Source organism: Sinohyriopsis cumingii, unplaced genomic scaffold (genome assembly GCF_028554795.1).
Source record: "Sinohyriopsis cumingii isolate HCF-2022 unplaced genomic scaffold, ASM2855479v2 utg000160l, whole genome shotgun sequence".
Lineage (NCBI taxonomy): Eukaryota > Metazoa > Mollusca > Bivalvia > Unionida > Unionidae > Sinohyriopsis > Sinohyriopsis cumingii.
In genome coordinates this window covers 4,676,956-4,701,986 of record NW_028315873.1, presented here as the reverse complement: position 1 = coordinate 4,701,986, position 25,031 = coordinate 4,676,956, and the positions used below count along the sequence as shown (strand labels likewise).

Genomic DNA, 25,031 nt, shown 5'->3' with positions numbered 1-25,031 from the left:
GTGCTGAAAAATGGCGTTAAACCCTATAACAACAATAACAACAACAATAGATTACATGACCAGTTCCACACACTAAATTCATCCAATTGCACATTTTTTTAAATTTCACTTGATAATTGTAAAATCTGTTCCTTTATACATGGGTGAGTATATTTCGAATAGTGATATTGTATTCTTCATTGGTCTTTATCTTTCTCAATGTTGACAGAGTTTACCAAAATATGGTGTGAGATTGGTTATTACTTACATAATACAAAATGCCTTGTGCGACTGGGTAGGACTTACAAGACTTTGACGTGTGATAGACAAGAAATAATACTAAATGTTGTGTGAGACTCGGGTATGACTTCAAAAGATTTGATGTATGATAGACAAGACATAATAAAAAATGCCTTGTGAGGCTGAGTATGAGGTCAGAGAAAAAGAGCACAAAAGAATTGCCTGAGTGCTCTTAGGTAAATGACCAAGTGAAGAATGCCGCAAGGTATTCTGGGTATAGGAGGAACAGTGCTGAATGTGATAGAGCCAGAAAGCAATTGTCAGGTCCGTGTCATTATGTCAAATTTCTCTATTTGGTACTTAATGCTTGGAGTCTTCATTCTACCAGGATCCATTATAAAATGATGTAATTTGAGATAAAGTCTTATAGATGGAAATGCTGGCGCAAACGATCTCCCTCACTTTTACTCTGTCCCTTTTAGTTCCACATAACTGATTTTCAATGATTGTAAATCTGGTATGGATGGCTACCAGTCATCTGTGTTCTAGGGATGTCCTTGTGATCCCTCCTTGATTGCCCTGCTAATTCCACACTTTAGCTGAGACTGTGAAAGAGGGAAAGAAGATAACCTTGGTGGCTTTTTTTTGGATTTCGTCAGCCTGAATAAAATACGAGCTACATGATGAAGGTTACGAGTGAAGCTTGGAATTGAGAAGGTCCTTAAGAAAAGCAGAGACAGACAGCACTGTATTTTGTTCCACCAGTTGTAAGTTCATAGCTGCTGTTACAGACATGGCCATAGTATGTTGGACCTCCATGCTTTAGACATGGACCTTTCTATAAAAAAGGCTCCCACGCCTGTCAGGTGAGATTTAGTGTGGGAGAAGGTATTATGTGTTCCATCTATTGAAAAATTAAAAGAGATGCTAGATCCAACACTGAACCCATGATCTTGATGTTACATATCAACTACTGGGAATCTAAATGGAAAACTGGTGTGCTGGGGCTTGTAGAACCATCATGTACAATGTGAGGGGAGGCATCTGCAAGAAAAAGCATCTATGGATGTTGGAATTTGTAATTGATAATGCATGCAGCCTAAAATGTCAGATTATGGAATCAATTTAAAGTAGATATTTTTTCCTTAGTCAATGATCACCTGATGTCAGAGCAGTAAAAGTGTAGCTGTAGAGGAATGAGCAGGGCAGAATTCTGATGGAAGTGGGTGGAATATTTCATCACTCCAGTATGTACGTAACAAATGACTTAACAAGACATGATTCTCATCGAAACTGAGGCACCAAACTCCACATGATATACCAAAAGTGTCTTGCAGCAATATGTAGATTAGTCTGATCCACAACAGTTCCATGTAACGATTCATATATCCTATGGTCACAATGAAATATACAACTGTGAAGTGTACACTAAGACAAGACAATATGGAAAATTTACCTGTTTGTATCCAAACATAGCAGAAATTATACTGTGATACTAAATGAGTTTCTATATTATGCATTAGACCTGCTCTTATTAAAATGGTTACAGCACTGTGAGGGGATGCTATTTCAACTCATTTAGGTATGTACAAAGTGTGAAGATGGCAAAGTGCTAACACTTAAAAGTATGAAATGTTGTTGTTAATGTAGGAAGGAACAGAAAAGCTGGAAATTTATACACCGTTTATTCTTCCCTTTTAAAACTACGGTACTCCAACTTGTTCTGAGGTATAAAACTTCTGAACTGCTTTAATGGATTTTGTAAATGCATAGGATTTGGCACCAATTCTGGCATCAAGGGGTGATCACTCTAACTACCATCTAGGTGGGTTCATAACTTTTAGCCTTTAGCTATCTGGGAGGGAGGAATTTGAGAGGCAGTATTATTTCTCCAAAAGTATTATGATTGGTAGCATATTTGAAGAACAAGGTACATATATTAGAACTCTAACTGATATACAAAATAAAAGACAATGTACAACATCATTAAAATGTTTGAAGTTCCAATGTTTGTCGGTTTAACAGCACTTGTATGTCATTACTGGCTACACTGATTCCAAATGAAATGGTATTTAAGTGCAATTAAAAAGGCAGCTGACATAGACTGGTATTGAAACAATCTACCATGGATTCCTATAAGATTAAGGATAATAATGAGTTGTCAAAACAAATATGGAGTCTCACTAAAAATTAGCTTATTCACAGGCTATGACATACACTATACTTACATTCCAGTTACAGACAAATGATAGTACAGTATTTTCAAACTAAAGCAATTAGTAAATAACATTAAAATATAATATACTCTGTACTTGCTGTCCTGTAAAAGAAAAAGAAATTGTATTGCAGTATCCCCCTGTTAAAATATTGAATTAATGATGGAGTTGCATATAATCTACACTGTATTTACTGTATGCTTACAGACAGATATACAATATAAAATATATGTCTTCTAATATACTGGGTTAATGATGAATACCATATGATATGCAGTCTACTTACAATCCGGACAACTGGATTCCATTTCAACAGGCCGAAAATTCCTTTTTACTGTACTTGTTCACCAGATCATTTCTCTTTATACTTTTAAGTGCCTGGATTATATTGTTCTTATTTATGTTACCTGACTGGTTCATACGATGGAGAAGCTGATATATCTGTTCCTGCACATTCCCAGGGTAGTCGATTTGTACCCGGTCCAGTTCTATCTCTTGAACTGAAAGTAAACTGAATGAATGAATTCGTATCTTCAACAACAAATTTATTTTTTATTTCACAGTTCTAAATTCTGCATATAACTGCACCAACAACATTTACTGTGCTAAGTCTGATGTGACAGTAATCTTTCTGTATGTTTGCGGTGTAAGTACTTCTAATGTGATCATTTCCCTATGGTCACAACATTTAATTTGTAAAAAATGTCATTTACATGCCGTTTAATTTACCAGATTTCTGCAATAAAATACAGTAATACGACTTCCTCGATGATATGCACCTGGATAACTCATAAACCCGCATATAATGCATTTTGTTTTCAAAAAAATAAAATTAAAAAGTGGCCAATATTTCCCGAACACGAAGAATATCAGGATCAAAATCAATAAATGGCACCCTGATATATTGCAGTTTACTTTTGAAAATGGTGTTTAGTACCTAAAAACTTGAATCAACATCATGAAATTGTCACCTTTTAATGAGAACTCATATTTTTACAGACAACATTCTCAGTACATTGTATATAACAATACTCAAGAAAAATGTTATCAATGAAAATGTTACTAATGTCTACTTGTGGGAAGACTTTTATAAAAAGATCTTTGTAGTACCTTATCAATCTAAGTTCTGCATATGGATTTCATTCCACCCAACACCATTTATTATGCTATATCTAACACAACAGAAATATCTCTGCTTGTGTAGAAACATTGAATTTTGTCAAGTTATTTGTCTACAATGTTATATGAAATAAAAGCATTCAAGCATGGTAATCAGTATTTTATAAGAAATAATGATAATGAACTCTATTAAGGTAACATTAGATTAAACAAGTCCAAGTATCATGTATGTGCATAATAGCAATACACAAGTACATGCATCATGTCTGTGGGAAACAACATTAAACAAGTCCAAGTATCATGTATATCGGTAACATCATTAAACAAGTCAATGCAATAAACCTGAGGGTAACATCACTAAACAAGTCAGTGTACCACGTCTAGGTGATATTAAAATTAAACAAGCCAACCTACCATGACTGAGTGATATTAAAAATAGACAAGTCAATGTACCATGTCTCATGGGCATTAACATTAAACATGTCAATGTACCGTGTCTGAGGATGTTAGTATAAACAACTCAGTGTTTCATGTCTCAAAGGCATTAAATTTAAACACGTCAATGTAATAAAACTGAGGATATTAGTATTAAACAAGCCAATGTCTGAGAAATAGTATAACTGAACAAGTCAATGTACCATGTTTGATAGGATTAGATTTACACAAGTCATTATAACACAACCAAGGGACATTTACATTATGCAAATCAATGTACCATGAATGAGGGCATTAACATTACACAAGTAAATGTACCACAACCAAGGGGCATTAACACGACATAGATCAATGTACCATGTCTGAGGAAGAGTAGCATAGTTCAACATATTAGATTAGAGAAAAACAGAGCCCAATTGTCTATTGTAAGCAATTAGCATGCTATCCAGTGCATTAGAAATGTGAAAGATAAACAGACCTGATAATTGTCGGAAGAAGAACTTCCAGTTGGGAGAGATGAGATCTTCAGACAGTTTTCTCAATACTGAATCATAGATGCCTGAAATGGAAACAATTGAGCTATTAGTGACATGGCTAATTTATTTATCAAGAAACAAGAAAAGTTATGCCATCAGAAATCAAAAGTAATGTAACTTACAATGTTTGCTATTGCATGCTAGCATATGAATAGTAGATTTAATACATATTCAGAGTATTCACTGATGTGAAATTGCTGTCCAAACATTTACATATTTGTTGAAATCATGTCTCCTTATATCCAGTCATGTTTAAGTCCAGTAAAATATGAAAACTATTGCTTGAAGCACACTTACTAACGAAACACTAGCAAGATACATGGCTGGTCACATGCCATGCTTGGTTCACATAATGAATGATGACATTATCTAAACTGGTGAGGATTGAAGCTGAATGTTACAATTCTGAAAATACTTTATCAATGCCACTGCTGTCAGATGATGCAACTTTAGGGAAATTGTAACAAGGATGAGATCATATGCATTAACTTTAATAAGCTTAGTGTTTTGGGCTGAGATGCCTCCCTTTCATGTTGAGTGTAAGCGAATGATATTGACAGGTGCTTGATTTGCTCTCAGTGAGGTAGTAGTATTGATTCAGCCATTTAATTAGTATTTCAGTGAAAACTCCATCTAGATATGAGGTGGCCACCACACTGGCTTTGATATAGATTAGCCTTTATTTGCAACAGACTACAATTAATCAATGATTACATAGATCACTTCAACTTTTACTAGTCTCTAATGGCCACGGTGAATATTATCATGCTGAAAATGAAATCAGACCTAAGTGACTGTATCCCCTTTTCTAACTTTTAATAAAGAAACCCATATATTTCCATGTACCTTTAAATCTGCTTACACTTTAAAACAAACTTAAATTGGCACTATTTATCCAATAGGTGATGGCATATGGTAAAGCCACTTACCTACGTATCAATCCACCGATCCATCTAATTACCATCTAATTACCATAATCACAAATGACCTACATCTGAAATCAGGTGGTATTAATATAATCTATGTTGGGTGTTCACCAAAACAAGGAAATCCCAGTCAAGCGGTTATCTTATTTGTCTCTCCTCGAGGCTTGCTGAGGGGGAGATATATAATGTAACCCTGCTACTGGGATTTTCTTATCTCGTTGCAAACCCCAACGTATATTCTTTTTCTCACCTAATAATTTCCTTTAAAGGAAAAATAATTTCTTGTGTAATATAGTTCATGCGCCAATGTTTACATGTGGTGCATTAATATAAATATCTTAATGAGGACTGTGGCGTGAGTGTGTCATCCGAAGTACAGTTTTTTATGCGTGACCCAAAAAAATTACATAAAACATTGCACAGTACTGAGGCATTACCACATTTAATATATAGATGTTATATGAAATTAAGAGTAAATAATTAATATTTATCACAAGAAAATGTTTCATTTTAGTCAGTTCCAATTTAAAAAATTATACTGTAAAGAATGAAACAATACAGGGACCACACCTCTATTGTAGTGTACAGGCTATTATTGTAAGAAAAGTTACATTTTGCATGAGTGTCCGTGGTTGGGTTATTCATGGGTAATTAGAGATCTGTGTCACTATCGTATATAACTCTCCTTCTCTTTGGAGATAGTGAAACTGTCTGTAACATACTTGTGTCGTAATTAATATTGATTGTAAAATTACCACCCTGTATGAAAGACCCTCCAAATACAGACCCTAGCTGATAACCATGTGACGAAGTTTCAGGTTCATGATTTTTGGAAAATTTATGTTTTCTGTCTTAAAAATATGACATGTATTGCTATTACTAGTGGAAGGATCTGCTACAGGAAAATTTGTGGAATAACGTGTGGACAGATAAATGATTCCCTCTGGCTGGTAAGTGCATTATTTGTCATCAAATATTGCATGCACATCTTTGATTCAACTGGGGTTACAATGGGGATGTTTAACAAAATTAGAAGAAAGGATGCTTGACAAAACACATTTCTGGCTATTACTAAGTTTTCTGTAGTTGTTGGGAGAGTTGGGATTTTTGTGGCCAGCAATGTGTATTGCCTGTGTGTCTGAAACATTGTTTTTGTATTAGTTTCTGACATATATATTTTCTCACGCTAGAATTTGTAATGTGTTTTGAAGCCAAATCGGCTAAGTTTACTTTCATAGTCTTATCTTTATCGTTTTCTTTCTAAATCTTCTTTTGGTAAGTTATTTTTCTCTCCTCCAAAAATTTATTTTGTTAAATGTCCCAAAGTTTTAGCATTTGTTTGATCAGAAATTAGGTCCATCAGGCCAAGCATAAGACAACAATGGTTGAGTCCCTTGATAATGTAGTCCGTAGCGTGTGGACACCTTGACTGAGACAACTGGTTTAAGGTGATTAGACTAGATAAAAAAGTAATGTTAGCAAAACAGCTAGATTTCTCCGTCACATGGGTGAGAATACTCAGACTCAAGTTTCACAATTCCGGATGGGTTTGAATGTACATAGCATACCAGAAATCAATGTATTAATTTAAAAGTTCACACATACACATTTTTGGTTGTAAATTTGTGGCTTTTTAACAGATGCACACAATCATCAAATATGCTCTTTCTGACATATACAATGATTAAGACTTAGCCCAAGTTGGTGAAGCATGAAATATGGGCCAGAGTGACCTGCATCTGCAATAAGGGTGTCCTGGTAGTGCTTATGCAGATGAATCTTAAGACACTTTAGGAAACCTTGGTACAACATTTATAGCATGTACTTAAACCTATTTCATTATTACTTAAATGTAGTATAAAATCATAAAGAGTGATGAGTCTGACATGATATGTTTGAAACTGTCATGTAAGTATAAACTATGAGTAACAGTGACCTACCTTTGTGAAGTGGATGTAGTTATCAAGATGCATCCCCCATTTTCCTCACCATGTTTTATGAATTGTGACTTAACAGTACCAATACAGGATGCTAAAAGCATATTGGTTATGGTCTCAATGTGAAAGCTTAACTGAAGCCTCTATAATGCTCTTAGGTAGATCACAATGTCTTGTATTTTATTCTAAGGGTGGGGTAGTAATAGACAAACAAATAATCATTAAGTTAATTGGATGATTTAGCATGAACAGAGCTTGAAAACATAAGAATTAAAATAATATTAAAAATTTTTTCAAGTGATGCATGATAATGTGTCACTGTGAATAACGCTTACAAAGATGTAATATTCATCATGAAGCATCCTCTTACCAACTTTCATCAATCTAGGTGTCACATTATATCTTCTAGGTATAACATCATATCTAGGCATTACTGTATATCCAGGCATAACATGATATCTAGGTATAACAGTATATCTAGGCAGTACTGCATATCTAGGTATAACAGGCTTCTGAATATAGCATTATATCTAGGCATAACAGGCATCTAAGTATAACATATCTAGGTATAACAGCATATCTAGGCATAACATGATATCTAGGCATTACTGCATATCTAGGTATAACAGGCATCTCAGTATATCATTATATCTAGGCATAACAGGCATCTAAGTATAATATTATATCTCAGTATAACAGGCATCTAAGTACAACATTATATCTTTGTATAACAGCATACCTAGAGAGCACATAAAGCCTTGTAGGTTTATGAGCTAAAACACAGGACCTTGCATCCCAATTCCTTAAACTGTAAAATACCAGTTTCCTTTCCTTTTGATGAAAGCAATAACAGATGGATATGATCATCTGGCTTGATGATTCAGACAGACACAGTTTAACCAAACTGAATGAAGCTCAAAAATAAAGGCCAACATATTTTCTAATGAGTTAGAAGTACTCATCAAGATGCATCCTCTCCCCAAGTTTCACAGTTTCAGATAACACACACACACACACAATGACATGCAGAGCCAGCAACCCTTGTGTGTCTTGATACCCACACATACCAGCCATGCAGAGTCAGCTGCCTTAGTGTATCTTTTGGGAAAAGCACATTGTTTCCATTCCCCTGCTATAATATTAATGTGTTAAAGTGAATTAAAATCAGCCCATCTATCATCATATGTAAACATGTAAATACAAAGCACAGTACTTATTAGATGCTCCTTCAACAGAGTATTATATTACCTTTCCCTGTCTGACTGGGAACCTGTGTTGGCAATTCAAATGGATTTGTGGGATGGGATGTTGCAGCTGTGTGAAGAAAAATGATATCAGAATCAATTATACATGGCCACTTTTTTAGTCTCAGGAGAAAGGCATGCATGTGTTGTTTAACAGTATGTACTAAAACACATATATATGATGTCAGGGTAGCTGCCTGCCATGCAAATTGTCTAATTAGAATCTACGTTTTATTATAATAATAATTTATTATTTAAAGAGGGAAACACAATTAGCTAAAAAACTAATCTACCTTGAGGCCCTCATACAAAGGAATTTATTTATTTTAGTTGCATCTCTGAAGCCACTGGATATATTGGGTTTGGAAGCAGTAAATAGAGTGGTCATTTCTAATCTCAACTGGAATACTATTCCAGAGCAGAGTTCCAGAGTATTGGAAACTTTCTTTAAAATAACTCCTTATTTGGTTTGGGAAATTTTTATACTGTTTGGTAGACATGGATTGCAGGTGGGGAGTATTACCAGGTAGCCTATACTGGAAGAAAGCAACATTTTGAACTGAACATTGTTATAAAATACATGTAGCTAGCACATTTCTGTAGATTTACAACAATTAATGTAATGCTTCCAACAATCAGAACAAGTCAGTCCTTACATGATACACTTCTTATCCCTAACAAATATGGCATTATGTATACATTCTACAAAACTCTATCATACATCCAAATTTTGTTTACAAATAAAAAATTATAAAAAATAATTGTATACATTTTAGTATGAGAATAGTAAAATCTGAGTCTGAAGAGAGAAAGAGAGATATAACATTGCTTCAATCTATCACTTTCAAAAACCCCAGTTAACATTTAGTATAATTTATGATTAAATAATACACTACTCATTCAGGAGTTAGCTTCACATGGCATGGATAAATTGAACATTCATTTTCTTCAAGAGTCTAGTATGCTTACCCCACCAAAAGAATCACGTTAAGGAAATTAATTGCAGTAGGTTCACACTACTATGACTTGCCTTCTAAATGATTTGGATATCCATGGTGATGAAAATAAAAAACCTCAAAACAGCAAATGCATTTATATCCATTATTGAAAGTGCTGATATCTTCTGACTGACAGTACAAGGATGTTTTTATAATTTTAGGTACCCAACTTTTCATTTTTGAATTGGGGGATCTTGTTTCAAATCAGGAATTGTTCTGAATTTTATCCATTGATATTTTAGTTTTTATTAAACTAATCTTAGTGGATATTGTTTGTCTTTCTAGAAATCAGAACAAAAATATTGTCAAAGACAAATTTTGTTTATCAAAGAAAATCTTGCCCTACCCACTTCTCCAAACAAGATGATCAGTAACTTATACACAGAAATTGCAGTTTACAGTAAACAAAATACAACTTTTAAACAGAAGAGTAAATGGTAGTGTTCAGTATGAAACAGAAAAACCTTTCAAGCCTTTGAAGTGGAAGGGATTTGGCAAATAAACTTAAAATATAGTGATCACTTCTATTTTTCAAAGTTTTGTCCTTGTCTGTGTCATGGAAAACAAAACATGTCTTATGAATAGATTGACATTCCACTGGCTGAGAGGAATTCCCAGGAATGAAATATAACATGATTTTTCTTTTAAGCTGATAAGTGGTGATGAAACCAGCTCCAATATTCTTGAATAATAATGCTATTTTCATATTGACCTCTATGGCAACCATATTAAATGTAATCAGCTTCATTTGAATTTAGAACCAACTAAACAATCAGGTAAATACGTCCGTCAATAAGACCATCCAGTCAGGAGGAATAGCAATATACAATTTTCAAGATGATAGTCATGGTGGCTATACTAGATATATGACTGAAATTATTTTAATTTGTAATCAAGTAGATTTTATTACAAGGTTTTTTTTTAGATACTCCATGTCAATATAACAATCCATTCAGAAATAATAGCAAAAGCAAGATTTTCAAGATGGTCACCACTGTGGCCATATTGGATGTAAGAGCAGCATTGTTGTGACTCTGGACCAACGATACCCCACGATATGTCTTTGAACGAAAACTCTATGTCATCATTTTTATTTATGAGAAGCAGTCATAATAAAATTTTTTAATATATATGATTTTGCAGTCAAACTTGGTGTCAGTATATCATCATCGTCATTTAGGATGAACTAGATATTATACAAAATCTTTCAGTGCAAACTCCATGTTGACATAACCAGCCATTCAACCATCCATTCAAAACAAGTAAGCAATTAAAGATTTTCAAGATAGCCACTATATTGAATTTCCAAGTGACACCTTTTGAGAAATAAATACATCTTGGATGATTATATGTGTAAAGTTTCATCGAAATCCTACAAACAGTTTAGGAAGAGTATTGTTGTTGTTGTTGTTGTTGTGGGGTTTAACGCCATTTTTCAGCACGATAGGCTATACATGGCGGCCAGTATTAATGGTGGAGGAAGAACCCGGAAAACCCCGGAAAGAACCACCGACCCACGAGAAGCTACTGGCAAGCTTTCTCACATGCCCACATTGGCTGAATCTTAGACTCGAACCGCCGCAGACAGAGGTGAGATGGCAGTGATCCGTAACGAAGAGCGCTTTAGACCACTCGGCCACTCGGGGCCCCTTTAGGAAGAGTAAGAAACCAACAGACAATGAACCATCACATAAGCTCTTCTTCTCTATTACCAGTAAAGCCCAAGACTGACAAAAGTAATCATGAAATATGGAAAGAAATGCATGCAGACTCGTGCTTGGAAAGGTCTAATAAAGTTCATTTTCCATTTGCTTACCTGTCTTTGTTTCACTTTTCCCTCGGCTCTCCTGAAACAGAGGAGGAGTATTACTAAAGTGTAAATATTTCTAGACAGTTTGGATCTCTAACACAAATGGCCTCCGTGGACTGTATATTAACATGTAATGCTTGTTTGGGTGCATTGCAAATTTTGGTAGAATTTGAAATTATACTGATCTATACCCGAAATTTGGTGTGATTGTTATGTATTATTGCAAGCAATGGAGATATGAAGATTTGATCATGCCAACATTTAATTCAAGGGTATATCTGTGATTGATAATCTTGAAGTAATCTGAAGAATGGAAAAGAAACAAAATAAGCTCATCTAGAACAATATAGATACAAAAATCATTTTTTAGGGTAATAGTGCAATGTAATTTTAAATTGTTCTTTGTATGTCATGTGCATGTCTTGGAAGACTAAGAATGAGTGACATATAAAACTGTACATAACTGACATTTTGTTTGCATGATACACTATAAATATTTTATGGTTGTAATAATGTCATAATTCATGATACACTATAAATATTTTATGGTTGTAATACTGTTAAAATTTATGTTTGCTTTTATGTGAAATTTACAACTATGCTTCATTTATATTATTTCCATTTCTGGTCTAATTTGTGGGTCATGGCATGACATGTGTTATCATTAATTCTCTTGCTAACAAATGAACTGATATCAACAATACACCTTCCATTTAGTTCTAGAACCATCTGAATAAATAATCAGCTTAACTGTTTCCAAAAGAATAATTTAATGTCATAGGGCAACCTGCCCTTCACTGTCTCTTGTCCCTTTCACCTCAAGGAAGGTCATTTGTACCCACCCACCGTGGCATAGCCAACATTTTGTTTTACATAGGTGTAATTCAGTTTGTAGTGTCCAGTGACAGTTGATACACTGGGTCAATTCATCAAAACACTTGCGACTTCTCCAAGATATTCAAACAAACTGGGAATTCCCTTTTGGAAAGCTATTAACAAAGATATTCTGCTTTTACTCACCTGACCTTCAAACCAAAACTTCAAAAACTTGTTTGACTCGATTATGTTGTCATGGAAGTCACAGCGTACTTCTGCATTCTCTTTCAGCAGGGACACCTGGATAAGGCTGTTGACACTTTCACCATTGTATTCAGGGCACTGAATAAACTCCTCGAACTGCAGGCTATGACCCAGGTATCCAATAATCTTGTTGAGTACCTTGGCAATAAACTCTCTCACCTCAATACACAGCTTGGAAGATGGAGTCTTGTCTTTGATTCCCTGTCTTGTGACTCTCATGGATATGATGTAGTCCCAAAATTGCAGGGTCAGTTTGTGGTACTGGTCAAGTTGAAAAACACCACAGCCACAGAATATCTGATTCTCAAGTGTTGTCTCCGTCTTCTTTGTTGCTAGTGGCCAGTGAGCAACACAGGCAGCGAGAAGTCGGTGGAAAATTGGTGCTGGAAGAAATTTTCCAGTGAAGACATAGCACAAGACTGACGAGCTCTCCATCTGAGGATGAGGTTCGGGGAAGACAACTTCTCTTGGTGTTTCCGCATGAAGCATGCATGGAGCAAGAAAATAATTCACATCCTGACAAATGAATGGATTAATTAATAATGGCGATAGTTGGCAGTGATACAACTGTTTCATGTGTCAAAGCATAGGCTGGTATAAGAAAATACACATGTACAATCAAACAATGATCCCTTGAACAAATGATGCTCAATCTAACAAGGCTTACCATTAGACATTTTCTAGAACATTTGAAGACTCTGCTATAATAATAATAATAATAATAGTAATAATAATAATTTTTATTCTGTGAACATATCTGATGATGATGAATCTATGGGGACATGAAGAATCAGCCAAGCATAACAACAGCTTACATAGTAGAATATCATATGAAACTAGATCAAATGCTTTCCTATAATCTAGAAATAGTTTTAATTTGGTTAACATTATTCATTTTTTCCAGCCATTAATCTGTTCATTTTGTGAGAGTTGTTTGACACGAATGTTATTTGCAGAAGCATGATTGCTCCTTGTAGTAAAGGGAAAAGGTATTCAAGTAGTTATAAACCTGTTGTTCAAAAATCTTTGATAAAGCTGAAGTATAGAAATCAGTCCATAAATTCCAGAATCCCTTATATATCCTTGTTTAAATGTGGGAACAATTTTAGCACACTTTAATTTATTTAGGAAGACACCTAAAGTAATGATGAGGTTAATCAAATAGTTAACAGTGCTGATAACTGTAGGACATTAGATTCCACCTCATTTGTACCACACAACATTTTTATGTTGATTTTGCTAAGGGCGTAGAGAATATTCAGTTTGGCTCACACTATCAAAGGCAAATTGTACATCATCAGGAACTCTAGCCTTTACAATGGTTATGATAGGTTTAAGTCTGGTTTACAACCATTGTGTTCACTGTCAAAATATACACTCTCTATATTGATAAAGAAAAGCTTAAACATGTCAGCTATATCCTGCATTGAAAAAGCATAGCTGTCATTATAACTCGACTGAGTTGGAATGGTGCGTTTTTTTGTTGGACTAAGCTCATTCGGATGCTGCAACAAGAAGCTAGAATGTTTAATTTCTATAATATAAGCTGCATAGTAAATTATATTATATTCACTTACAACCATTTTGTTCACTGTCAAAATATACACTCTCTATATTAATAAAGAACATCTTTAACATGTCAGCTATATCCTGCACTGAAGAAACAATGAAGTCATTAAAATTCAACTGAGTTGGAATGGTGCACTTTTTTGTTGGACTGAGCTACTTCGGATACTGCAACAATATTTTCTATAATACGAGCTGCATCGTAAATTTTATCAGATTCATTTATTAAGAAGGTTTCTTTATTTCGCCATTTTCTGTAGCTTTTCCAGTCTTTAATGTTTATGAAATGTGTCCATTTTATATCCAGAATCCTTTAGTTCACAAGTTATCCATTTCTGTTGATAATGAAGTTTGACATGTTTTACTGTTGGTGCATGTTTGTTTAAAACATTAAAAGGTCCATAGCACATGTCAAGATAAGTGTTAATGTCAAAACTATTTTCAATCTCATTCAAAGGCATTTGAGCCAGATTGTGAAGGAATTCCTTTTATCAAAATGTTTCATTTCTTTATACTTTTACTTCTGTGTGAAAGAAAGATGTGGCGAGTGGTCATAAACGCTGGGTAGTAGTCACTTATGACATTTTCACTAACATTTTCTTGTCTGTTATACTGTGTAATTATATGGTCAATAAGTGTAGCACTGCTTTCAGTTATCCTTGTTGGTTTATCAGTCATTTGGGACCAATTATGTCAGGAAGAAATTTGATCATTCTCGATGATCTTTTCAACAGATCAATTTTAAGGTCACCTATAATTAATGTCTCATATTCTTCATTTAGAAAGGCCTTTTCAGTTTCAGTTTGTATTCATCACCCCATTCAGAGGTGGAACTTGGGAGGTCTATATGCAGAACACAGAAGTAATGGTTTGGACTGTGTAAGTGATATTTCAATCCAAATTGTTTTATATTGCCTATTTCTACATCCCCACAGTACAGACACTATCTTACTCATGTCTAACATATTTTAATAAAAGTTTGTGTTCTGATCCATATTTTTAAAGAGTAAATACCATACTGCTATTGGACAAGTGGATTCAATCTTTCTGATATAACTGTAAGTTCACTGTACCATTGTTGTCTTTGGTGAAAAGTCCTGTATTGCGATCAGAGTAAATGAACATTTTCACACAAACTTCATCCCTCCTTGGCGGTATACCTGAGACAATTATTCTACACTCTGTATTTTTGGACCCGATGGTATACAAGAAGTTTCACAGTCACTCTATATGCCCTTTAGAGATTTGTCATTACTATAGTTATTGAGAGAATTACAATATAATATAGACGTACCCATTTCCAATATTTTCTCCATAACAGTATCAACTGTTGCACCATGGCGAGAATTTAAATGACTTTTATATAATCCTCTTGTGCAAAGTCCTTTGATAATTGAGGTATTGACACAAATATGCCACTTCTCAGGGCCCTTGTAAATATTTGCTATACTGACACAAATACACTACATATCTGTAACCATCTAATATTTACTGTATTGACATGGATATACTTCTTAGTATGGACCATTTAATATTTACTGATTGACACAAATATACTGGATATCATATCTGGGATGTTTCGCATCCATCACTACCCTTGTTCTTTTGCAATGTTTCTGTGGGGTAATTGGATATCTCGAACCATAATGGAGTTGGCCCATCACAAGGTTGGCCCATTACAGATCTGGTCCATAACAATTTATACAAGAAATCTACCCACCACATACTCAGCCATTATGATTACATACTAAAAACATAAATACATACCAATAAGAAACCTTTGCTTTTTCTCTGTGCTTATCTTTTTTAACAAATTAATATCTATTTAACTCAAACTTTGATAGCAGTCTTGCGAGGACAGAGACAATTTAAACTTAATATACTGGAAAATATTTAGGGTTGATACAAAATTAACTGTATATGGATGGAAGTGTGATGTTAATCAGATCAAACATGTGAATGTTAAACATGTTTACAATCACAAGTGAGTAGAGCAGACACATACTATCTTCAGCTCAATTAACAATTAACAGCAGCAGGACACTGACAGTTTCAAAATATTGATTGTGCAGTACGTTATTTAATTACTCTGGGTTTATGATTTTTTCCCACTATATTTCTTTTGCAAAAGTAAATGGCCACTGAAAGAAATGTACAAAGAATAAAATGGCTGTTGAACATTACATTCACATTACTAGTATATTACTGGAATAAATCATGGACTGAAAGAATGGGTATAAAATGGGTCGAGTATGTGATGTGGACCGATCCTGTTATGGACAAATTTGGGTAGGCAGGGTTTGTTTTGAGTCAAAAACGTTCATGGGATGACTCAGTTATGAGCTGAGTAGTCCCCGATTGTGTCTGTGGGTGAATCAATAAGAAAATTCATGCATTAATAGTTTCTTTTATTGTACCCTGAACTTATTATTGTGGACTAATTGGCTGAATAGTAATAATTAAGAATCAAATGACCTTGTGTGGATGACTATTCATCATTTAGAATGACCTTGAGTGGACTCATTAATTAGATAAATCTTCATCATTTACATCTGCTCCGGTGGCCCAGGTGATTGGAGTGTCTGCCTTGGATGAGGGATGTTGCAGGTTTTAACCCTGGCCGAGTCATATCAAAGACTTACAAAAATGGTACTAGCAGCTGTTTCGCTTGGTACTCAGCATTAAGAGATTAATTTTAGGACTGTTTGGCCTAGTGTCAGGATAATGTAACTTGGTGGAACATGATGCTACATGCCTGCTAGGCACCACTATAAACTGTCACACTGCAGACTCTGTAGTGATATGAATGATTTAAAAAAAAACTATGTTAAAAGTCCAAATCACATACACACATATCGCTTAGAATCAATTGACCTTCACTTGACTAATTAATGGGGTGAATATGCATCACTGATAATCAAAGGACCTTGAATGGACTCATTAACTGGATGAATATTCATCATTTAGAATGAACTGATCTCGTGTGGATTATTTGGATGAATATTCATCGTTGAAAATCAACTGACCTGGAGTGGACTTTTTGATTGGATTAATATTCATCGTTTAAAATAAAATGACTGAGTAGACTCATTAACTGGATGAATATTCATCATTTAGAATCAACTGACCTTGACTTCCGATACAGCCTCGATGTACAACTGTGGCTTGGCAATGATGTTTAGCTCCTCCATGAGTCGCAAAATGTGCTCCTTGTTGTCATGGAGATCTGCATTCTTATCTTTTGTCCAGAGGGCATCTTGTAATGAGAAAAAAAATAACCATTATGCAATGAATATAATTAGTTTTATCAAAAATATGTGCAATAACTGTAAATTATAATAAAGTCTTTAAATAACATTGGAAATGTATTTTTATCAGATCTTTCATTATAAAAACACTATTAAATGATGTCGGAAGAAATGTATTCTTTCTGATCTGACATGTAATTACAAACACACCATGCGCTTGTTATTTCATGTGTCAGTCATATACCTCTCTATTACTCACAGACAGCAACTGCCATTTTCTCTTACATTAAAACACTCATACAGTTCTATCATGTTTACATCAGACATTAAAAAGGTAATTTTTCTAGAGCTTTTCAGCATACAAATGTTCTAGAAGGAGGAGTTCATTGTTATATTAATACTGTTAAAAAGTTTTCGCATATATGAAACATTTAAATTCATGAAATCAATAGATACATGGATCTATTTGGAAATCCTGGAAATATAGAATTTGCAACATGCCATATTGAGAGTGGTTGACAAGAGATAATTTACAGACATGCCATGTTAAGAGTGGTTGACAGGAGATATAATTTACAAACAGCCCATACTGAGAGTGGTTGACAAGAAATAGAATTGACAAACATCCCATACTGAGAGAGGTTGACAAGAGGCAGAATTTACAAACATCCCATACTGAGAGTAGTTGACAAGAAATAGAATTTACAAACATACCATACTGAGAGTAGTTGACAAGAAATAGAATTTACAAACAGACCATACTGAGAGTAGTTGACAAGAAATATAATTTATAAACATCCCATACTGAGAGTATTTGACAAGAAATATAATTTATAAACATCCCATACTGAGAGTAGTTGACAAGAAATATAATTTATAAACATCCCATACTGAGAGTAGTTGACAAGAAATAGAATTTACAAACATCTCATACTGAGAGTAGTTGACAAGAAATAGAATTTATAAACATCTCATACTGAGAGTAGTTGACAAGGAATAGAATTTATAAACATCTCATACTGAGAGTAGTTGACAAGAAATAGAATTTATAAACATCCATATTGAGAGCAGTAGCACACATGTCAACTCTCATGCGGGGAGAAAGAATCATGTCTTTGGGGTCATTCCATGAATACCCCACGATCACATATCTCCTGATTTTGCAGAACTCCCAATTACGACATTTTGTCTCTCAATTATAATTTCCACTTATCATTATTCCTACATCAAACATCCCATCTTGAGAGTGGTTGACAAGATATAGACTTTACAAACATCCCATTTTGAGAGTGGTTCACCATGAGGTGAATTACATGTAGTTCAAATGTACCTTTCAATTTCTATTTTTTAATTATTAAAATTACAACTGCTCGGTTTTGAAAGAGTTACTGATTCATATTTTTATAAAATTAATTTGGAATGAAATCAGTGATTTTTCCATAATTTTCATTATACACTATATATTGTGACAAAATCATAAAAATGTAATTTTCATGCATTGTCTGGGTGACAGTATTAAAGAGGTGACAGTAAGATGACAGACTAATATGGTGTTGACAATAAGACTGCAGACTAATTTACAGGTGACAGTAAGATGATGGACTAATACGGAGTTGACAAAAAGATTGCAGAATAATCTACAGCTGACAGTAAAATGGCAGAGTATTCTACAGGTGACAGTAAGCTGACAGACTAATATGGTGTTGACAGTACGATTGCAGACTCATCTACATGTGACATTAAGGTGGCAGAGTAATCTAGAGGTGACAGTAAGATGGCAGAGTAATCTACAGGTGGCAGTAAAATAGCAAAGTAATCTACAGGTGAGAGTAACATGAAAATATGATATAGGTTATACAGTAAAATTAGAGTGTAATATACAGGTGATGGCAAGCTGTATAGGGAAGAAAGAGTAAGATGACAGTGATATACAGGTAATGTTAAAATGACCTTAATGTACAGGTGACAGTAAGATGACATAAATATACAAGTGACAGTAAGATGACATAAATATGCAAGTGACAGTAAGATGACATAAATATACAAGTGACAGTAAGATGACATAAATATACAGGTGACAGTAAGATGACATAAATATACAAGTGAGAGTAAGATGACAGTGATATACATGTGACAGTAAGATGACAGTGATATACATGTGACAGTAAAATTAAATAGAAGTAAAATGACAGTGATATACATGTGACAGTAAAATTAAATAGAATACACAGGTGACAGAGTAAGATGACAGTGATATACCGGTGACAGTAAGATGACAGTGATATACATGTGACAGTAAAATTAAATAGAATACACTGGTGACAGAGTAAGATAACAGTGATATACAGGTGACAGTAAAATTAAATAGAATACACTGGTGACAGAGTAAGATGACAGTGATATACAGGTGACAGTAATATACAGGTGACAGTAAAATTAAATAGAATACACTGGTGACAGAGTAAGATGACAGTGACATACAGGTGAGAGTAAGATGACAGTGATATACAGGTGACAGTAAAATTAAATAGAATACACAGGTGACGGAGTAAGATGACAGTGACGTACAGTGACAGCAAGATGACAGTGATATACATGTGACAGTAAAATTAGATAGAATACACTGGTGACAGAGTAAGATGACAGTGATATACAGGTGACAGTAAGATGACAGTGATATACAGGTGACAGTAAATTTAAATAGAATACACTGGTGACAGAGTAAGATGACAGTGACATACAGGTGACAGTAAGATGACAGTGATATACAGGTGACAGTAAAATTAAATAGAATACACTGGTGACAGAGTAAGATGACAGTGACATACAGGTGACAGTAAGATGACACTGATATACAGGTGACAGTAAAATTAAATAGAATACACTGGTGACAGAGTAAGATGATAGTGACATACAGGTGACAGTAAGATGACAGTGATATACAGGTGACAGTAAAATTAAATAGAGTATACTGGTGACAGAGTAAGATGACAGTGACATACAGGTGACAGTAAGATGACAGTGATATACAGGTGACAGTAAAATTAAATAGAATACACAGGTGACAGAGTAAGATGACAGTGACATACATGTGACAGTAAGATGACAGTGATATAAAGGTGACAGTAAAATTAAATAGAATACACTGGTGACAGTTAGGTGAGAGTAATATATAGCTGAGAGTAATATACAAGTGCAAGAGAAACATTTTTTCAAAAAGTTCTAGGTATAATTTACTTTTTTAATGAAAGCCTCACCATATTCAATAAAACTTTTTTTTACTCATTTGTGAAAAAATCAGTCACAGTCATTCAGGAAATGTAGCTTACAGTATTTTCAGAATACAGGTCAGGTGATAACGATATCATGGTACAGCTCAAATCAGCTGATATACATCATGTAAGCTGCTTACTATTTTAGGGAGGCACATACTGAGCTTATAGTTTACAAATGATTGAATTATTATGGCAGAGCTCACATCAGAAAGTACAAAGCAAGATCACTGTTCTTCTATTTGGGAGGTGCTATCAGTTTTATCCCTTCACTGAGCACCAGCCTTGAGAGAGTGCAGCTCCTGCTCCATAATAATGGGAGGGGTAGGTGTGCTACATAACTCTTCAGGTGTCCCCTTGAGAGGGACCTAGCAGGGAACCATGTCTGGAACTAACCACATTGGAATCATCTGTGATCCTTCAGTCTTATTACATGTCCAGCATGACTTAAATAATATATGCCTGGTACTGAAGTGGAAATCATAAACATTGATCTAGTTCACATTCAGTGGAAGTTATACTTAACTGAAAAGTTGACAATTTCATACTTAAGTCAAAATTATTATAAAATTAGAAGAAAAGTGAAATAGAACCCCATATGCAAAAGGGTAGCTAATCACCAGAAAGGAAAATGGGTTTAAAATGAATGGCACACCATGCATGCACAGTGCAACAAACTCCTTGTTTCTATTAATAGAGTTTAAACTCCAAAAATGTAAGGACTCGGCTGATTATCACTCAATCAGTATGCAAAATAACATTATATTGTCAAAATATGTCCTTAGAACATATTACAAGGAATATTTTCCATTTGTGAATATGCACACATCTACCAAACACAGCATCCAAGGAAAACAGAGGCGGCATATTCAATATGAAGGCCATGTATTGATCCCTTTTGTTTAAAACTTGTTCATACTAACGGGAGGAAGGAATTATGAGCTTGGGTGAGGTGACATGCAAGTGCAAGCAATGCATCAGTGACAGGTATTGTAATACCCATATTAACAAATCTTCACACAGCATGCTCTAGATAGAGGTGAGATGGCAGTGGTTCTTAACGGTGTGTGCTTTAGACCACTCGGCCACTCAGGGACCCTCATTAATGGTCAGCAAAATGTTACAGTGTCAACAATCTCTTGTTGAATCACAGAAAATATTATTCCAGTGTTTGAATTCTGTATAAATCTCGATAAATGTCCTTGTCCAAGAATTAATTTAAAGAACACTTTAGTATTTCCAGGGAAATTATTCACCTGAAATCCAATAGTTTGAAGAAAATAAAATCTCAGCCCAAACTGGTCACAACAACACAACTTAACGTGTCAAAAGTTGAAAGCCCACTGACTACTTCTATATGGAGCCCCATGTGGCAGAGTGGTCTAAAGTGCCCTCTGTTATGGATCACTGCCATCTCACCTCTGTCTGCGTGGGTTCCAGTCTCGGATTCGGCTAATGTGGGTGCGTGAGAAAGGTTGCTAGTAGCTTCTCGTGGGTCGGTGGTTCTTTCCGGGGTTTTCCTGGGTTCTTCCTCCACCATTAATATTGGCCGCCATGTATAGCTATCGTGTGCTGAAAAATGGTGTGAAACCCTACAACAATAACAACTACTTCTATACAAAACTTTAGATATAAGGCTAACTTAAGACATAAAACAGATTCCCGGATGGGGGTCAAGAGTTCCACCTTCCAGAGGAAATGGATGTTTATTACATGAAAATTATCATGTAGTCCAGGTATAACCTTGGCTCAGCTTAATAATTCTTCCTCTGAGAAAGAATATTAAAAAGGTTGTTTACCAAAGTTGACATTGATTTTGAAACAAGGTCAGGAACTAGGTCAGCATTAGATACAATGTCTCTATTATTAGTTGTTTGTGTCAAAAATATACAAACATCAATCAGGACTGAACTCTATTCTAGACAATATCAAAACCAGTAAACAAAGTTACATTACAATACCAAATAACAGAATTTTAAAAAATTAAAAATTAAAAAACAAAATAATTCAATTAAATATACATAAAAAATTACATATGCAAACAAGCTCACACACATATACAGCTGACATTAGATAACTACATCAGGTAAAGCAATACATTCACAAACGAGGTCAGACACAGACACAGACATTAGATAACTACATCAGGTAAAGCAATACATTCACAAATGAGGTCAGACACAGACATGAAATAACTACATCAGGTAAAGCAATACATTCACAAATGAGGTCAGACACAGACATGAAATAACTACATCAGGTAAAGCAATACATTCACAAATGAGGTCAGACACAGACACAGACATTAGATAACTACATCAGATAAAGCAATACATTCACAAACGAGGTCAGACACAGACATGAAATAACTACATCAGATAAAGCAATACAGTCACAAATGAGGTCAGACACAGACACAGACATTAGATAACTACATCAGATAAAGCAGTACATTCACAAACGAGGTCAGACACAGACATGAAATAACTACATCAGGTAAAGCAATACATTCACGAGGTTAGACACAGACATGAAATAATTACATCAGGTAAAGAAATACATTCACGAGGTCAGACACAGATATGAAATAACTACATCAGGTAAAGCAATACATTCACGAGGTCAGACACAGACATGAAATAATTGCATCAGGTAAAGCAATACATTCACGAGGTCAGACAGAGACATGAAATAACTACATCAGGTAAAGCAATACATTCACGAGGTCAGACACAGACATGAAATAATTACATCAGGTAAAGCAATACATTCACGAGGTCAGACAGAGACATGAAATAACTACATCAGGTAAAGCAATACAGTCACAAAGGAGGTAAGACACAGACACAGACATGAAATAACTACTTCAGATAAAGCAATACATTCACAAACGAGGTCAGACACAGACATGAAATAACTACCTCAGATAATTAAAAGTATTACATTCACAAACGAGGTCAGACACAGACACAGACATGAAATAACAACATCCGATAAAGCAATTACAGATACAGCCAAAATGGCAGAAACAAAATTTATATTTTTCTCACTGATGTGATTAGCACAAAAGCTTAGCGAGGAAAAGTAAATTTATGAAATTATGTCTGAATCTGAACAAATTTGAAGGGACATAATTATATAATGTAGAGGAAGTCATGTTCTGAAAATGGTATACAATGTCAAAAATGTATTGTACATACCAATGAGCTCTGGGAACAGTTTTCCATTCTGGAACTCGAACCACTTGTCTGAGACAGATGGAGTATTTCTGAGGACAAACATCTCTGCCGTGATGAGTGACTTGAGGGCATTAATCATCCATTGTGGGTCTAACACAATCTTCTCTTTCAATAATTCTGTACTGTAAACAGCATAAAGTGTATTAACAACACTGATTTCCAAAACAATAGTATTTATGCTGCAAACTTGAGTACACTGTACACATAACGAAATGGATTTTAAAACACTGCTTTTGCTGTAGACTTGTATAAACCATACTCATAACAACTAGACTTGGATAAACTGTAAAATATAACAATACTGATCTCCAAACTTTACTATTTTTGTTGCAGACTTGTATAAAACTATCATCATAAACATGATTTCCAAACTATCCTGTTTTTGCAACATAGCTGTATATACTGTACTATAACTGTCCAAACTATGGTTTTTACTAGACTTGGATAAGCTGTACTAATTACAATACTGATCTCCAAACTTTGCTGTTTTTGCTGCAGACTTGTATAAAACTGTTCTGACAAAAATGATTTCCTAACTGTACTGACTTTGCTACAGACATGTATAAACTGTATTCATCGCAATGTTGATTTCCAAACTGTACTGTCATTGCTGCATATTTGTATAAACTGTACTCATGACAACAAAAATTTAAAAACTACTGTTTTTGCTGCAGACTTGTATAAACTGTACACAAAACAGTGATTTCCAATCTTTAATGTTATTACTGTTGACTTATATAAACTGTACATATAACAGTGATTTCCAAACTTTAATGTTATTGCTGTTGTCAGACTTATATAAACTGTAAACATAACAGTGATTTCCAAACTATAATGTTATTGCTGTTGACTTATATAAACTGCACTCATACAAGACATATTTCTAAACTATTCTTTTTGCTGCAGACTTGTATAAACTGTATTCACTGATTTTCAAACTGTTCTGTTTGATCGACTTGTATAAACTGTACTCATGACACTGATTTCCGAACTGTACTGTTTTGTTGTAAATGTGTATAAACTGTACTTATAACACTGATTTCCAAACAATGCTATTTTGATACACTTTTATAAACTGTACTCATAACCTGATTTAAGATATTATCTACTTGTTTCATGGAAGATGAAAGCTTCTATGATGTATTTATTCAATCTAACAGGAAAGGATATCTCCGAAAATAGATAC

At 34.5% G+C, this 25,031-nt stretch overlaps 1 protein-coding gene across 3 annotated transcripts in view; it reads right to left on the bottom strand.

Moving 5' to 3' along the window:
- LOC149774661 (uncharacterized) overlaps nucleotides 1-25,031 on the bottom strand; it is a 141,681-nt gene that overhangs the window by 12,050 nt on the left and 104,600 nt on the right. For all 3 annotated transcript variants that reach the window (XR_016416736.1, XM_089944847.1, XM_089944848.1), the window contains 7 exons: nucleotides 23,807-23,967; nucleotides 17,215-17,342; nucleotides 12,461-13,036; nucleotides 11,447-11,477; nucleotides 8,637-8,702; nucleotides 4,468-4,548; nucleotides 2,722-2,935 (listed from right to left, as the gene is read on the bottom strand). Coding sequence is in view for 2 of the 3 variants with exons in the window: in XM_089944847.1 (XP_089800973.1) it covers nucleotides 2,745-2,935; nucleotides 4,468-4,548; nucleotides 8,637-8,702; nucleotides 11,447-11,477; nucleotides 12,461-13,036; nucleotides 17,215-17,342; nucleotides 23,807-23,967 (1,234 nt within the window). In the remaining variant the exon portion in view is untranslated. The remainder of the gene's footprint in view (nucleotides 1-2,721; nucleotides 2,936-4,467; nucleotides 4,549-8,636; nucleotides 8,703-11,446; nucleotides 11,478-12,460; nucleotides 13,037-17,214; nucleotides 17,343-23,806; nucleotides 23,968-25,031) is intronic.